This window comes from Ambystoma mexicanum, chromosome 2q (assembly GCF_040938575.1).
Source record: "Ambystoma mexicanum isolate Mex_15411 chromosome 2q, UKY_AmexF1_1, whole genome shotgun sequence".
Classification (NCBI taxonomy): Eukaryota; Metazoa; Chordata; class Amphibia; order Caudata; family Ambystomatidae; genus Ambystoma; species Ambystoma mexicanum.
The window spans coordinates 1101438135-1101455842 of NC_090924.1; the positions used below are offsets into that span (position 1 = coordinate 1101438135).

A 17708-nucleotide genomic window follows, 5' to 3' on the forward strand; every position below is an offset into this window, starting at 1 on the left:
AGGGACGCTCTCCTGCAGATGTCGCGCTCACGAGGGACAATCACATATAATGGCTCGAGAATCGCAATATTTCCTGATTATACCCGTGAAGTACAGTGAGCGAGACAATTGTTTGAACCACTCAAGAAACAGCTGGCTAACATGAGTGTAAAATACGGCCTGCTCTTCCCGGCGCAATTTAAGATTTACCACAAGGGAACAACAGTACATTTTTCTGATCCACAGGAGGCCTGGAAATGGGCGGAAACCCACATCGGAGGGGATTGGACTGCGGGACCAAGGAGACAGAACGGAAGACCCCGAAACGGGCCAAGGAGGGCCTCCCCGAGGAGGGACCCGGAAAGGGCCGGTCAGGACGCCCCGGAACAGGCAGCGGAACCAAATGAGTAATGTCCAGGCCACAAGCCCACACAAAAAGGAGAGCGTGACCCACTGCAGTTCAAGATACGCCGACCCAAGACCTGCGGCCCTACAGCACACAGTAATCCGCCAAGAATGACTCTAACAGATGGCGCAGGAGAAGGGACTCCCAGATGGGCTCCTCCCACCCCCCGGCAGGAACTCACACTTTCTTGAGCTCTACACGCCAGCGCCAGCAGCGGCACTCCCCCCCCCTGTTGCATCTCTCAAATGGGAGCCGCCTATATCTCTAATAAGTATAGCAGCACTACTTGGGGAACAGTTCTTAGTTGATGAGTTGACTGTCCTTTCACAGTGTGTTCCATTTGTATGTTCGGGCGACAGGTACTTCAAGTTGGGGTGGAGTATAGGGAGGGGGATGAAAGGGAAAGTTTTTATGTTGTTTTGTTAGTTCGGATCTATAGCATGTCCAAACACCGACCCAAATACAACCCTCTGCACATTATACCCAAAGTATCCTGCATGCCCTCCAACAGGAAGTTTTAGATGACACACCCACAAACACACCCACCACTGCCTGACCGCCCCAGGTCCCTTAAGCTGCTCACTTGGAACGTGAACGGAATGGGCTCTGGGATTAAGAGATGTCTGATTAAGCAACTGTTGAATAGACACTCTCCCGATCTGGCCCTCTTATCAGAGACACACCTAGCGGGAACACACTGCACCCTTTTCCAGAGAACAAATTACAGGGCCGCATTCCATGCGGGGTACACAATGGGATCCAGGGGCACCCTTATCCTTATACACAAGAGGCTCCCGTTCTCCCCACAAGTTGTGGAATTGGACCCACAGGGTCGCTATGTACTCATCCTGGGTTCGCTCTGGGGAGAAACACTGGCCATTGTGTCAATATATTCCCCGCCCGGACTGGGCTAGGGATTACTGGAGGATGTCACCACTCTCCTAGGGAAACACCACCCAGATCGATGGATCCTATGGGGAGACCTTAACAATGTTATGTACAATACCATGGATCGTACCCACCTTAGAGGGCGTAACCCGGATGCTCCCAAAAAAACTCTCCAACTTTGTGTCCGCCTTAGGCCTCCAAGATGTGTGGCGGGAGCTACACCCCCAAGGCAGAGGTTACTCGTTCCACTCCGGACCCCATGGCTCCCTCTCTAGACTCAATTACCTCCTCGTCCCGAACACAGACCTACATAGGGTGATATCCGCAGAATTCCTCCCTCGTGGAATCTCGGACCACTCCCCCCTAATAACAGAAATACGAACGCACGCCGTGAACCCCCCTAGAACATGGAGACTAAACAACTACCACCTTGGATTCCCAGAATTGGTGGACCACCTCACGGAGGTGTCCGATGAATACTTCGACATAAACGAACCAGCAGTGGATGACCCGGTAGTGATGTGGGAGGCTTATAAAACGGTGCTGTGTGGGGAAATCATCTCCTGGTTAGCGAACAAAAAGAGGGAGAGACTCCAAAAAATAGTAGAGGCGGAGGCTGAAATGATCCAGGCCGAAAACACGCATGTTCTTGACCCTACCCCGCAGACTCAAAGGTCCCTCCAATTAACCACAGAGACCCTCAGAAATATTATGCTGGATAATGCCAAGCAGGCCCACTGGGACACCAGAGCGAGGATATACGAACTGGGGGACAAGGCAGGCAGAATTCTGGCCTGGCTGGAGAGGAGGGAGGAGGGGAGACGTCATGTCCAGGAAATTGTTGCCCCGAATGGTGTCGGGTACCAAACGGATGCTGAAATAGCAGAGGCTTTTGCCCAGTTCTATGCGGAACTCTACCGAGTCCCGACAACACCATTCGACCCGACCCTACTAGACGAAGTAACACTCCCAGCACTGACACCACAACAACGTGAGGAGCTAGACTCGGATCTCTCTGAATCTTAAATAGCCGAAGCCCTAGCGCAACTTCAAATAGGGAAAACACCAGGCCCTAATGGATTCCCGGCCGAGGCCTGGCAAAAACTTGGAGGGAATAAAATAGCAACCCCCCTCTACAAGATGTTTATCGGCGCCCACGACCAAGGCACCCTCCCACCTGACCTATCTAAAGCCACCATTGTGGTCATTCCCAAACCCGATAAGCCCCCGGAGCTGTGTGCCTCTTATCGGCCTATCTCATTAATTAACAGTGAAGCCAAGCTTCTTGCCAAGCTCCTTGCCAACCCACTGCAGTCAGTGACCCATACCTTGATCCACCCGGATCAATGTGGCTTTATGCCACACAAATCAACTCGTATGAACCTGCATCGGCTCCACTTGGCGCTAGAGCGGGCCCTGATCATTGATACCCCTCTCGCTCTACTGGCAATAGATTTTGAAAAGGCCTTCGACTCGGTCAGGTGGGACTGCCTTTGGGAGGTCATGAGACGTATGGGGTTCGGAGACAGCTTCTTGGGATGGGTGAAATTACTCTAAACTAACATTCAAGCGGAGGTCAGGGTGAATGGTTGGCCGTCCCGGTCCTTCCCACTGGGAAAGGGCACGAGACAGGGTTGTCCCCTTTCTCCCCTTCTCTTTGCCCTGGCAATTGAACCTCTTGCCCTTTGGCTTTGCCAAAATGCCGCATGGACAGGGTTCAGATGGCTTGAAGGACATGAGGACCGCGTCTCCTTGTACGCAGATGACCTCCTGATCTACCTGGGGGACCCAGCTAGATCCTGCCCCAGGGTGACACAGATGCTTACCCGTTTTGGAGAACTTAGTGGGCTAAAAATTAATTGGGGAAAATCAGTTCTCTTCCCAGTGAAAGGCAATGTGCAGGTTGACCCCCAGGAATGCCCGTACCGAATATAACCGCAATGTTTTCGATACTTAGGGATCTGGGTGACTACAAACCTGACTGAATACATACTACACAATTTCCAACCGGTCCTTGATCGTTTTGTCAATGACGTCCACCACTGGAGGCTTCTCCCTCTTACGCCCATGGGGAGAGCTGCACTCTTTAAGATGATAACTCTCCCAATGTTTCTCTATGTCTTACAGAATGCCCCATTAAAGATCCCAGACTCCGACTTTAAACGGGTTGAATCCCTCTTTCGGGAACTAATATGGGGGGAGGCCAGCCGAGGATAGCGCTAACCACGCTCCAAAGATCGATCTGGGAAGGTGGGATAGGAGCTCCCCGCCTCCAAACCTATAATTGGGCTGCACAGTTGGCAGTGGTCAGTGACCTGCTTCATGGAGATAGGGAACTCCCCCACATCAAGGCCGAGGTTGCAGCCATGCACGGTACCGACCCATGGCAACTGCTATACCAAACTCTTGCGAGACCTCTTCCACCAACGACCATGACTCATATTATTGCGGTTTGGAAGCAGGCGCACAGATTCGTTGGGTGGGAACATAACATAACTGTGGCACAACCCCTGTGGAGAAATTGCAACATGCCCGAGATAAAGAAACTCCAACCATGGCCCCGATGTGTAAGGGCCGTGATTCTGAGGGTCGGGGATATTCTTGAGGAGGGGGATATAGCCTTGTTTGAAATCATCCAGCAAAAATTCCAACTCCCGGGCACTAAGCGAAACCACTATGTACAGCTGGCCCACGCCCTAAGAAACCACATACCTACAGGCAGCAATATCCCGGACTAGACACCAATAGAGCGCAACATATTGCCAGCTTTCATCCCCACCAAATGCACCTCCATCCTATATAATGCTATTACATCCTGCTACGCCAGAACTCACAACCCTGAAAGCCAAATGGGAGGCGGATGTAGGGGTACTAGATCCAGAAGACTGGATCCAAGTACTAATGCACCCAAGGGAGGTGGCCATTTCTTCCAGGCTTCGGCTGGTCCAATTAAAGATCCTGCACAGGGTCTATTACCCCAGGACGATACTATAAAGGTGGGAGAGAGCCTCGAACCCGAACTGTCTCCGATGCGGAGAAGAGGAGGGGACCTTCTTTCACATCCTTTGGGCATGCCCCCGAATCCGTACCTTCTGGAATGAATGCTGTACTGTACTTAGCAATGTTTTGGCGTGCCGTATACCACTGGACCCAAAGATTCTCATTTTGGGTGTTCCGGATGAGATTGCACTTAACAAATGGGGCAAACTGCTCTTGAACACAGCAGCGGGATTGATGAAGCGCAATATAGCGCAAAAATGGGGAGCCCCGGAGTCCCCAACGATGGAGCAATGGGCAACGGACATGAACATTTGTGCAACTATAGAGCACAGAGTATATACTGCCAGAGGCTGCCCTACCAAGGCGGATAAGATATGGGGGAGGTGGGAGGAAGATGGACCCTAGATCCTGTTGGACCCTGTTGTATGCAGTGATGGGGATATGGTTTAATCACACTAAAGAACCGGGGTAATGTCATTGCTGATTGATAACTGATCTGTTAATGATGGAATTTTGAAAGGACATGCTAGTCCACACATGTTGTTGTTGTGTCAATGAGAATGTAAAACAATAAAAAATGTTTTATCAAAAAAAAACATTGCTAAATCCGAGATCTTCCCACTGACACGAGCCACTGCTTGTCCCTCGAACACTCATGGTTTGTCATCGGCCCCCGATCATATTCGATACCTGGGAATCCTGGTTTCTCACGATAAGAACTCTCTTTACATAGATAACTATGAATCCACGTTACAAACCATATACCCCAAACTTCAAACTTGGTCCAAACTTCCCATATCCCTTGCCGGCCGGATAGCAGTCCTTAAGATGACAGTACTCCCTAAGCTCCTATCCATATTCTGTAACGTGCCTATATGGCCCGGCAAGCTCTTCTTCGACAACCTGCGTTCCATGGCCACCACATTCGTGTGGAACGGTGGCGCAAATAGATTGAAATGGAGCAAATTGGTCGAACCCTATGACATGGGTGGCTTTGCCGCCCCTGATTTTGAGCTATACTATTATGTGGCACAGGCTCATTATGCAAAGTTCTGGCAGGACCCGTTGGACAACACGCCACACATACCTATTGAGCGCCATTCGGTCCGCCCAACTGACCTGAGATCCATTATATTTACAAAGGCACATAGGGATGATTGCAAGTTTGATCCAGCCTCCTGCACAGTTGCAGCAAGGGCTGCAATAAGCAAACGTCTCGATATAGTCTGCCCTTATGATTCCCAAGCCCCTCTCTGGAATTTCCCAGGCATCCAGCCGACATATGACGTTGCCATCCAGAAAACCTGGCTGCCCGACTATGAACTCACGATGAAATCCATGTTCCCTAACGGTAAATTTGTTACTCCAGATGACTTTGCAAACTCAGTGGGGAACAGCCAACTAGCCACCCTACAATTCCACCGTATGAAAGCTGCGTTTAGGGCTAGGTGGCCAACATTCCCGGATGAACCGCCCGAACATGCATGCTATCAGTCATTGTACTCCCAGGCGGGCACCGGGGTGTCCAAATTATACAATAATGTGCAAGCACACAGGAAATCCATAAACACCATCAAGGCATCTTGGGAAAAAGATATGAACATTGCTATCAATGCAGGGCAGTGGTCCAGATACTGTCTCCTATCCAAAAAGACCTCACTTAATGCTGGCCTAAGATTAATACAATTTAAGGTTTTGAACAGGTTACATTTCACCCCGGCCAAAATGGCAAAGTTTTACAGAACCATCCCTGATAACTGCCTGAAATGCCACACCCCTGGTGCGGATTCGTTTCATATGTATTGGGCATGTCCCCAGATAGCGAGCTTCTGGCTTGCAGTGGCCAATATCCTTGAGGATATAACTCAAATTCCTGCACACCTTAGCCCACCTAAATACCTGTTTGGCGACATTAGTAAGGTCCCGGAAAAAACAAGGAGACTGTTTAACATCGCCTGTGCAGTAGCAAAAAAATGCATCCTGCAGAAATGGAAAAGCGGCCAGGCTCCAACAACAGAACAGTTCCTAACAACCCTTACCTATGTAAATGAATGTGAAGAAAATTATGTGGGTATGATACCTGCTCCATGCAAACCGAAAGACATTTGGGCCCCTTTCAGGTCATACTTGGACAAAACCTCCATGGACAATGATAACTCTGATAACGAAAGTGCGGAGGCTACTCCGTGCCATGTGACAAGCCAAAGGTGACGTCAATCTTTGCGAATATGTAAAAAACATGTACCCGATGTAAAAGTTGGTGAGGGAAGTTGGGTTGCCCTCTGAGTGATGTGATCCTAATTAATGTTATTGTGAGACATGCTGAGTGTACTGTGACATGCAAACCAAAAATAAAGTTCTCAAAAAAAAGAAATTTCAACCCACTACGACCTCTGTTAGAGGAAGAATATTCATAATGGGAAGTTGGGTGCATGAGTTGTTCGCTAAGAGAATCAAAACAAATTGCATTGAAATCTCTGCCTAGGATTAGCTCGATGTTGGGAATACGCAAGAACGCGCTCTCCAATAATGAATCCAAATGGTCAAAGATCGCTGTAATGGACATTGTTGCCTGATTCCAATACAAACAAATTAATAGAAACGTGATGTTGACATCACCATGTTTGAATAACTCAATGGCCAACAGATCTTCAGAGGAGAGTGCCAGTTTGGAGTGAACATTCAGGTTGTTATTCACATGGACCGCTAGGCCACCAAAGGGTCTACCTGAAAGTCCTCTATTGACAGGTGCTGTGTAGGTGGCGTATCCATTTATACTTAAATGTTGTAGACACATAGGGGGTTATTATGAGGTTGCCTTTCCGGAAACAACGGTATCAATAAGCTTGCCGGTACCGTTGTTTCCGAACTGGCAAACTAAGCGTCTGCGAGCGGGTGCCTTTCAGCCCACCAGGTCCGACTTGGTGGGCTGAAAGGCACCCGCTCACAGACCTTGACGGATGCACCGGCACCATTCATGAATGGTGCCGGTGCATCCGTCCTCCCCATTCCCATTGAGTTCAATGGGACTCAAAGGGGAATGGGGAGTAATATTGTCCGGCCCCGGAATGGGCAATTACCGGGTCCGCCGAGGCCATAATGCCCCGGTAATTGCCCATTCCAGGGCGCTGGAAAATTCATCACTCAGGTGGCAGCCGTGCCGGTATTTACAGGCACGGCTACCGCCAACCTCATAATGACCCTCATAGTTTCTTGAATGAATATTATAGAAAGTTACTATGAAGGATTTGCATAAGTTGAAACATGTGGATAGATTTTAAAAACCACATGAATTCCAAGAATGAAAATGAGGCCCTTATCGCTATGGTTTAGCATTCGAGCTGTTCAGAGTCGACATTGTTTTGAGTAAAGGTTCGACCCAAGACCAATCCTTGATGTTAGTGGCAATGGTCACAAACTGAGACATGCACTCTGCACTTCGCAATCTGGCGTTGTCATTCATAACAGATTAAGTGTTGCCTTCCTCAAGAGCAATTGTCTGAAACTCTATGAAAGTGACTGCCTCTTCCTTGGATTGAAACAGGTAGAGGTGCAAACCTAATTGCATCAGATCAAGTCGGTGGTCCCAAATCAGTTTAAAAATAATGCACGAGTGGAGTTGGCATATCATCCTGTTGTTATTCAGTGACGACAAATTTACCCAATCTATGTCATCTGAGTTTAGAATCCTCAAGAAAGGAATCTGATTGAAAATATTGAGTATAAATGAACGCTTTAATCTTGAATATCCATTGATTTTAGGATCGCTGTACCAACCCATAATAGAAGAATTCTTAAATATAGGATCGTTGTTAACAAGATTATTTAAATCAGAGCTAGTCTCTTTATTAGTGGCACCTGGCGTAATGTCTTTGGGGAACTAGACTAGAGCTTTCAACACCTGTTGAGTTTGTTTCTTTCAAAGGCTGAGAATTTGAGCATGAAGATAGATTAATTTCAGAAATGGCTCACAAAACTGCAAACAACTTCCCCCACAGGGCAAGACCAGGAACTCACATTCATGTGTTGATTAAGAGGAGACGAGCACTTGGGCTGCTATGGGAAGGGCACAATGGAATGTCTCTGGCTGAAAGGATATCCAGATCGTGAAGTGTCAAAAATGGCCTCTCCCAGAAGGAAGGGGGCGGATTGCTTCTGACCTGCCAGGAGGAAAAGGAGGCGGGGACAGACAAATTTTGTTGATTCACAATGGACAGAAAGTATATTTCTAAAAAGACTGATAATTGACTGTGGACAATTGTAAAAAAAATATGTAAACCCCGGACTTCTGAACCTACATTTTTGCTGCACATTTTAAAAGGAGGCAGAACTCTGTGCCATGTTCTGGGACGTAACTGTAGAAATTGTGGTTTCATACCAAATGTATTTATGTCAAAAGCATTAAACTTCACACACTTATGCCCAGATGTAATGCGCGAAGTTGTACAAAATTTTGGATAAACTAGATATTGTGTCCAGGACAAAAAGTGCAAAATTCTGTCAAATCCAGACCCAAGATCCCAACGCGACGGGGCTTGGAAGATCATCTGCTCCATAAAATATGTGATCTAGATATGTTATTGTTATAAAGTTTGTAAAATTGTAAATATGTATTATACTAAAAGTATATTTCATGTTCAAAAGCCAAGGAGAGGATTCCATGACTCATAAAACCACATCATCATGGTGACACCCTGTTTTCTCCTGCAATCAAGGGAGAGAGCAGACTCTAACCAATAGCCTACCTACAGGGTGCGCTTAGGATAATTCAGCATACGCACTCCTTTATCAAATGCCTAAATAGAGACAGCTGAGGACTTAGAAAAACACACAGATCCACCCACCATCCCGATCTTGGTGAAGCACCCTGAAGGAGAACTATCCATATTCCAAACTCCAGACTCCAGACTCCAGAACCTTTGCAAGCAGAAGGGCTCATTGCATAGCTGAACCACTTTCAGCTGGGCCTTAACTTCCAGAACCCATCCCACAAACTTAAAGGGGAAACAAAAGAAACAGCCAGGCTGTGCTGTACTGCTTGCCTGCCAAATAATTATCTTCAGAACCAGAAGGGCAGATTAAACCCAATCTTGTGCCGTGCCGTGCTGTGCTGTGACCCGAGAGCCATTGCAGATCCAGTCCAGTCCTACTGTGCGGTGACCAGAGCGCCTTGCTGATTGCAGACCAGAGCGCCTTGCTGTCCAGTCCGGTGTGCCCAGCAGAATCCTAGAATCCCTGTCCTGAATCCCTGACGGTTCTGTTCAAACCTAGATAGGCTGTGTCACTATCATATATACTGTCCATAGTAATCCCTATCTAAATCCATCCTATCCTATCCTATCTTATCTTTCGAAATCTGAATTGTTAGAAATCTTTTTGAATTGCCTGAAATTTCCATCTTATCCTATATTCCTTCTGTACTAATATTGTTAAAATTATCTTTGCGCTGATATATTGCATCTGAAGAAGGCAAGGGTCTTGGCTGGCAGTTGCCTTGATCAAGTGGCTGAGCTTCCGTGTAGCAATTGCTTCTTCATAGTCTGACCCTAGTGTAAAGAAACCCTCTTTGTCTTTTAAAAAGTGCATCCCTGTTTCTCATTGTTGCACCTACATCTCAAAAAAACGACCTGCACGAAAACGTCCATAACTTGTATTATGCTAGAAACAAAATTTAAATGTCTGCTTGTAGCTAACATCCACAGCTTTCCGTAGAACCAAGAACCGTATCTCAAATCCTTATAGATCTCCTGCGATCGCGATTACCGCGCACAGAAATGTTTGCTGCAAATTTTCATTTTGGCAAAATCTATAACGTGTAAAATAGCTTTTCATTGCACCCGACCTCAAAATTAAGTTTTCACATTGCTTATTACTCTCAAATCATTGCTAGTGTTTGTCTGCAACCATACAAAGCGGCTCCCATTAGAATTTAAACAATTTCAGTGATTTAGCCCATTTATAGTGTTTTTACCCATTCCATTCAAAGCCAACTTTAAAACTATTTTGACAGTTTGCCAATCAGTTCTGTTTCTCTCTTGTGTTTGCTGGGGGGAAATTGGGATTTATACATTTGCTTGAATTCTGCATTCCATGAAACCTGTTCTCTCTCCTCCTATCTCTTTATATTGCATATTGGGGGTTGAGGGGTGTGCAGGGGGAAATAGTAACCACGCTGCTATTTGATTTGAATATACACCCAAAAGTATTTTTTCTGTTGCATTGTTTTTGCTCATCATTACTCCTTATGATTAAAGAGATTGCTTAGTGTGACATTACCCCATTGGTGATTATTGTATACCCATTAAAAATAGTGTGATTATATTGTGAAATATATAAATAAATATTTTAACTTTTCAAACCAGCCTGATTCCTGGTTCAGTGTGACCGGGGGTGGGGGTTCAAAGAGAGGGGCATGATATAAGTGGTACATCGTTCAGAATAAAAGAACTTTTAGACACAAATAAATGAATAAGGGTTTCAGTTGTGCATTACACGCTAGGCATTGACTTAGGTGAAGTGCCGGATTGAAATCACTTACAACTCTTAAGAGTCCCAGCAACATAAAATAGAAAAGCCACTGTGACTATTTCCTTCTTCTTGTAAATAACTACAAAATAAAGGTATTGCACCTACGTGTGTGGTTTTGGCATCCTTGTTGCTCTAGGCAACTCAATAGCAATTGACAGTTTCCTGACGCTCAAGACTGCATCTTTGAAGTCTGTTTTTCTCAGCCTGTAGGGTTTAGAAGGATCTGCATTGGGCATTAAATAAGTTTCATTTATGTGTCCACATTTATTTCTATGCTAAACTACCATGTCATGAAATGTTCTATCCATTTTTTGTATTTTGTTTTAACGGTTCAACATCAAAAACATTTTTTCTCTGTAATCTCCTCAATGTTATTGTTTGTTTCAGACCGTCTCCACTGCCAGTGAACTCCGCAAACCAATTTATTGGATTGTGGCTGCAAAAGCTATTGACTATGAACAGATGCTGCTCCTTATGGCAAATGTGAAATGGGATGTGAAAGAAATCATGTCACAACACAATGTGTATGTGGACGCCCTTTTAAAGGTAATTCAAGGTTTTCATGGAAACTGTTGCAGGGAGCAGTGTGATATAATTTGTGCTAATGATTGCAACATGACTTGATTGCTTGTTCGAACTGACCACATTTAATTAAAGGTGGTAACATTTAAGTGCTAGGCTTGGGTTATCAAATATAAAATGTTACAGGACCTACTGCTCCCCCAAGCAGCTACGATGTCATAAGGCTGGTAACACAGAGAACATGTCCTGTGTCCAAATTGCAAGCTCACAACGGGCAATTCTTTTCACTTGACTTAGTCCTGTAATCTGCTCCACATTTATTGGAAAGCTGTCTTCATCGAGATTAACAAAGTGTTGGAATGGGCGCTAGTCCCACATCTGACGTTGCACTGCTAGGTATGGAGGAGCGTGGCCTGTCCTGTACGCGCTACAATAAGTTATTCATACCCATGGCTCTAGTGATAGCTAAGCAGGATACAGTGAGAAAATAGGGCCACGGCGCAGCCCCAGTTGTCAGACTAGAATGCAGTCTGGAATATAAGAAACTAAATTATTAACCAAGGGGGAGGCCTGGCGAGAATCGAGACAGTGTGGGGAAGATTGCAGAATGTATTTAGGTATCATTCTGCCATGGCTAGAAACAGAATGAAATAGTATCTGGAAGTGTTGCCTATCTTGTAGGGATGTTTGACTAACCACAGTTTGGGAGGAGTTGCTCAGGCTATCTGATGCAGGCAAACTATTAATTTTGATGATGCTAGATCTGCCTGCAGAATTTGATACCGTGGATCATGGCATCCTACTATCATCCCTGATGACAGTCCACAGTCCATCAATTGGCTTAATTCTTTCTTATCAAACCGTTGTCAAAAAGTGAAGTATACAGGGTTCCTTTCAAATACCCTATTCCAGAATTGTGGCATTCCACAAGGTTTGTCACTTTCGCCACTTTTGTTTAATGTTTATATGCAAACACTTATGGCCATCCTGAGAAAATATGTTGTTGGTTTTGAATCATATGCTGACGATGCACAAATGTACCTGAGATTGGGTAATTTTGAGGAATCTCTTCACAGAGTGGGTCAGTGTCTTGATGAAGTGGAACTCTGGATGACTCTGAATCAGTTACAAGTTAATGCAAGCAAGATAGTAGTTTCTCCGTTTGGTCCTAACCATCTGTTGACCAAAGAAGCAAAGTGTCCTTCCCTTCCTTGTTTTATTGGCTCAAATCTGAACCATGCTTCCAAGATCTTTTTATTTATTTATTTATTTTGGTTGATCAAAATAATTTAACCTTTCAAAACAAAATCTTTTCTAGAAAATTGGTTCATTAAAATACATAGTTTCCATTCTCAATCATCATGATGTACATTCACATCACAAATTTCCATAATACTTAAGTGCACATCACATCAATTTCAATTATTTACAATTAAAGGAAAGAAAAGAGAAGAAAGAAATCTGAGATATGCTCATCAATAGTTACATTCACAATAGTAATAATTAATCAGTTCATAATTTAAGAGCCACACACCGTAAAATTCAGTTTTAGCCGAGTTCGCATTATTATAACACGATGTTTCAGCATTAAGGACTAATTATAGATTCAGCTGGGAGCAGTATTGATTTTAAAAACTGCATAGTAGCTATTCTTATTGAGATTTTAGGTGTGGCAAACAATTCATACCATAACTCATCGGCAGAACGAAATATATAATGTGATTGAGTACGTTTACGGATAATCATTTCTCTTTGTGTTTTTAGACCAACACATACAACGAGTAAGTGTTTAAGAGTCTCTTCCATCTCAACAAGTTTAAAAAATCGGCAATGTGCAACTTCTGCTTTAATTAGACCTCTTCTCAACAGTATTTGATTTGTTGGCCACAAATTTAACCGAAACCTTAAGATCTGATTTCTCAGTATGGCTGATGGGCATTTCAATAGATAGTCAGCCGCCTGTCGGAATTTCTTATGACCGAATAGTGCTCTATCAAATCTTTTAATGCTAAACATTTTTGTTGTGTACATTGCCAGTCAAATATATACAATTTCAATTTTGCCCTGTTTGGAGTATGCAATAACAATTCCAGTGATATATTTGCTTCACTCAAATTATCGAACACAGTAGTTCTCCAATTTCTTGGAAATGGATGTTGGGAACGTAACAAATAGTCTGCTAGTACTGCTAGCACATTGTTTGCAGTTAGTCCTAGAAGACATTTTCGCAAAAGATTGCATCTTTTCCAGGCTGCTTGAATATGCATCGAGAGAGTGCCCAATTCAAACCGCAGAAGAGCATTTGGTGTCGAGCTCGGTAGATTAAGGGTTTTTTTTCCAAAATTGAGCTTCGATTCTGTCCCAATATTCTCGTGTTTGGGGTGTCCAAGTTTCAGCCCCATAAGTCATAATGGGAATTACCTTTTGTAGGTAAAATGTAAGAACATGAGAACAAGAGAATTTACCAAATTTAGCTAAAAGTATTTTGGCCTGCGAGATTAAAGATAATAGTTTCCTACTCAAACTACTTTGTTCTGGTTTATTTGCAGTGGAGTTGCTAAACATTACACCAAGATATTTATATTCATCAACTATCGTTAGTTTTTGTTTAGGCAGAACCCAATCATTGTGTTTCCGAAGTTTCAGATGATTATTTCTTAGTTCCATAACTTGGGTTTTCTCCAAATTAAGTGTAAGATTATTCTTGACAACAAAGCATTCTAGCTGATTAAGAAGTAACTGAAGTCCACTCGGTGTTTGTGAAATAAGGACCAAGTCATCCGCATAAAGAAGCCATGCGATGGATTGCTTGCCGAGTTTAGGTGCATCATTAATTACCTTCAAAAAATCTATGCCTAGGTCAAAGATGAACATATTAAACAGGGTTGAAGCAAGAATGCAGCCTTGCTTTAGGCCGCGTTTAGTATAAATGGTTTCAGAGAGCAACCCGTCTAGGTTCAATTTGACTTGCATTGTTGTATCAGAGTGTAATAGTTTTATTAGCGAAATGAGTGATGTCGGGCAACCAAACTTCGACATTTTATTAAATAATAATTGTCGATCAACAGAATCAAAGGCGACTCGAAAGTCGACAAATGCCAAGTAGAGAGATTGTTTCATTGCATATGCTGCTTTAATAGCATTAAGTGTAGTTATATTGATAGCAGTACCTAACCCCGCTACGAAGCCCGTCTGAAAAGGGTCACGTCTGTTTTCATTATGAAGCCAAATATTAAGGTCTCTCAAAATAATTCTGGAGAAGATTTTCCCAGGTGTGTCTAGCAATGCTATTGGGCGATAGCTTGCTGGGCTTGCACAATCCCCCTTTTTGTAAATGGGGACTATCACAGCTTTGCACCAAGATGGAGGAATGCTTTGTTTCACCTGAATAGAAAGAAAAACAGCGTGTAAAACTTTAGTCCATAGAGTCAGATTCTGTTTTAGAGTGTAATTCGACAGACTGTCAGGGCCCGGAGCTCTAGATGAACTTGCCTTATTAATATAAAACAGTATATCGTCCAGATCAAACTTTAAAGAGAATGGGAAACCATCAAATCTCGGTAGCTCTTGTTCGCTGTTATTTGGTGGTAAGTCATACATGTTCGTGAAATATTCAACCCAGCATTTCTCCGATACACCATTAGTTTGAGATGATAATTGTGAACATGTTGTGCCAGAGTTAATTAATTTCCAGATCTGAGAAGTATTTTTTATCTGAGCTACTCGAAGCCACTGTTCACCATCTTTTTGATACATGCTTGCTTTATGCGCTCTTATCCAATTTTTATAGTCCGTTTTTATTCTACGTAGAGCTGAGTCGTGATATTTCTGCGATAAAAGCAAGGATTGTCTTTTTTGTTTACGAAATAAAGATTTTCTATCTCTAATTGACTGATCAAATGCATGGGTAGGACGAATTTTATTATTCGTTTTATGAGCAATTGTGCTAGAAGAGGCAAAGAGGTGCATTTTATCATGATATTCTAATGGAATAAATGCTTTCTCTGAAAGAAGGTGATAATCATTAATCAAATCTTCGCCCAGCGCTTCTAAGTCAGGATTAGTCCAATATAGCCTATTCAGCTGTGTGTTGATATTCACATGTTTTAGTTGCTGTTGAAAGACCTGCAAATTACTCTGAGTATGGATAGAGAATTCAATCGTCAACATCAGATGATCGCTATCCAAGGAGGGTAAAACAAGAAACTTGGATATCTGACTGAATAGTACTCTGTCTACATAAACATAGTCGATAATTGCTTTGTGTTGTCCACTTGACCAAGTGTAAGAAGGTGGAATATCAGTTTTAAATGCACCATTCAACATTAACAAATCCCAAGTTTCTACAAAAGAAAGCCACTGAGAGGCCCGTTCCGAATTCCCTTTTTTAGACGTCATAAGGAGATGAATATTCAAATCTCCAGCCAGAATAATATGCATGATGTTAGGAGTAGCAGCAATGCTTTCCATGATGGCATTGAGATCCTTTAGAAAAATAGAGGTTAATATAGCTACAGGATTCCAATATAAATTAATGATTGCGATTTTTATGTTCTGAATTAAAATTACAGACCATTGCATGTAGGAATTCGGAGAGGGGCAATCAGCTACATTGGTTATAGTTGAAATATCAGAAATTATTGTTAGACCAGACATTGGTCTACCTTTCTGGCCTTTAATCGCAGGGACCAGATGAATATGATGATTGTCCCATGATGGAGAAATCGTTAACCAAGTCTCTTGTAGAAACACTATATCAAAATTTGTTAATATGCATTTTGAGTTGTTCAATAAGTGCTTGTGCCCTATGGTGTTCCAACTCAAAATTCTGATTTTGTGTGTAAGAGGGCATGACTCATCAAATACTAGTTATGCATTTTTGCAACAACAGCAGCTATTGGATTGGATTACAGAAGATGTGCTTTGAGTTGGTCCCGCAGCTCCTATTCTTTCTGTAGATTGCATGTCCTCAGTTGGATGATTTTCACCATTAGTAGGGATTAATTTGAATCCTAATTCAAAAAGCGCCAATCTCGCAGACCATATGATGTTAAAAATGGCCCGAGATCTAATCCACAAACATGAGACAGTTAAATCATTTTCATCAGGGAATTCAATCCTATCAATATCTCCTGAGGCAAGACACTCCAACATTGGGATATCAGAGAATATTTCCATGATACTCCCTCTGTTCATAGTGTATTTCGGGAAGGAACCACCTCGACAACTAAGAAATATTGAATGTAAATGAGGGGATTTTTTTATTTCCACTACCCAAAGTCATTAGGACCGTTTTCTTTGTGTGTGGGGCTTCTTGTATGGAGTTTGTTTTCTCAATATCTGCTGGGAGCTGAAATGAAACATTTCTAACATTAGCTTTCTGATCTGCAGTTAATGAGGGATCAGAATTATAACCACAGGTGACATTTTCATGGCAGATTTAAGTGTCTTTTGTTCTATGGTTAGGGCCACTAAGCAATCCCTAATCGAGGATAAGATATCAGTTTGCACATTTGCCTGTAATGCCGGTACTATTGGAATGTCAGAAGGATTCTTTGTACCTATACCAACTTCACCATCTCGAAGTGGCAAGGCAAGTGGGTAACCAACAATTTCAGAACTCTGCGTTAGACTTTTATTCAGGACAAGATTGGATTTCATCAACTGATGTGACAAAACCGGATTTGGTCGATATTGACACATATAATCATCCACAGCTTTCCTAAGTTCCGCACAAGTGAGTAAAGATCCTTGGCGATCAGAGTTATTTTCTATGTCAGGCTTATTTGGTTCTATTAGATGCTCCTCAGCAGGTAAGTCTGCACACTCATTATTACATCCTTCCACTGCCTTTACCAATTAGTCTAATGGAGAATGATTTAGATCTGCCTGAGAGTCCCTCATCTTGTCATTGATAGATCTTTTTTTCTCCTGTACCAAATTAGTGTATTTTTTAGTTATAGCATTAGAGGCCAATCTTAATCCACTCGCTGGTTTAGAGAGTGACTTAATAAACTGTTTGGTCTGACCATTTGATGATACCTTTTTAGATTTTTGATTTTTTGTTTTCTTCACATTTATAATAGGTTCAGATTTGTGTTTCTTAGAATTTCTGTCAAAAATCATATAAGCTTCTTTATGTACTTGTGCGCTTTCAACAATAGGAAGTATCTTAACAGAAGATGGTATGCATGATTCGTCAATAGATGTTACTATGGGAAGTACTTTAAGAGAGAGCGTCAAAGGTAATTCATCGATGGATTTCGTAAGCAGCGAGGGCTCTACAGCCGGAACCTTCGGTGGAATCTCTCAAATAATGCCCTCTACAAATGGGACAGCAGTTTTTAAAGTTGGTACAAGTTTATCGGTTAAGCATCGACTGCAT

General features: G+C 43.2%; 1 protein-coding gene across 2 annotated transcripts in view; it reads left to right on the forward strand.

Moving 5' to 3' along the window:
* Positions 1–17708, forward strand: part of VPS50 (VPS50 subunit of EARP/GARPII complex) — a 2190829-nt gene that overhangs the window by 2024200 nt on the left and 148921 nt on the right. For both annotated transcript variants that reach the window (XM_069648466.1, XM_069648467.1), the window contains one exon: positions 11189–11347. In XM_069648466.1, coding sequence (XP_069504567.1) covers positions 11189–11347 — 159 coding nt within the window. The remainder of the gene's footprint in view (positions 1–11188; positions 11348–17708) is intronic.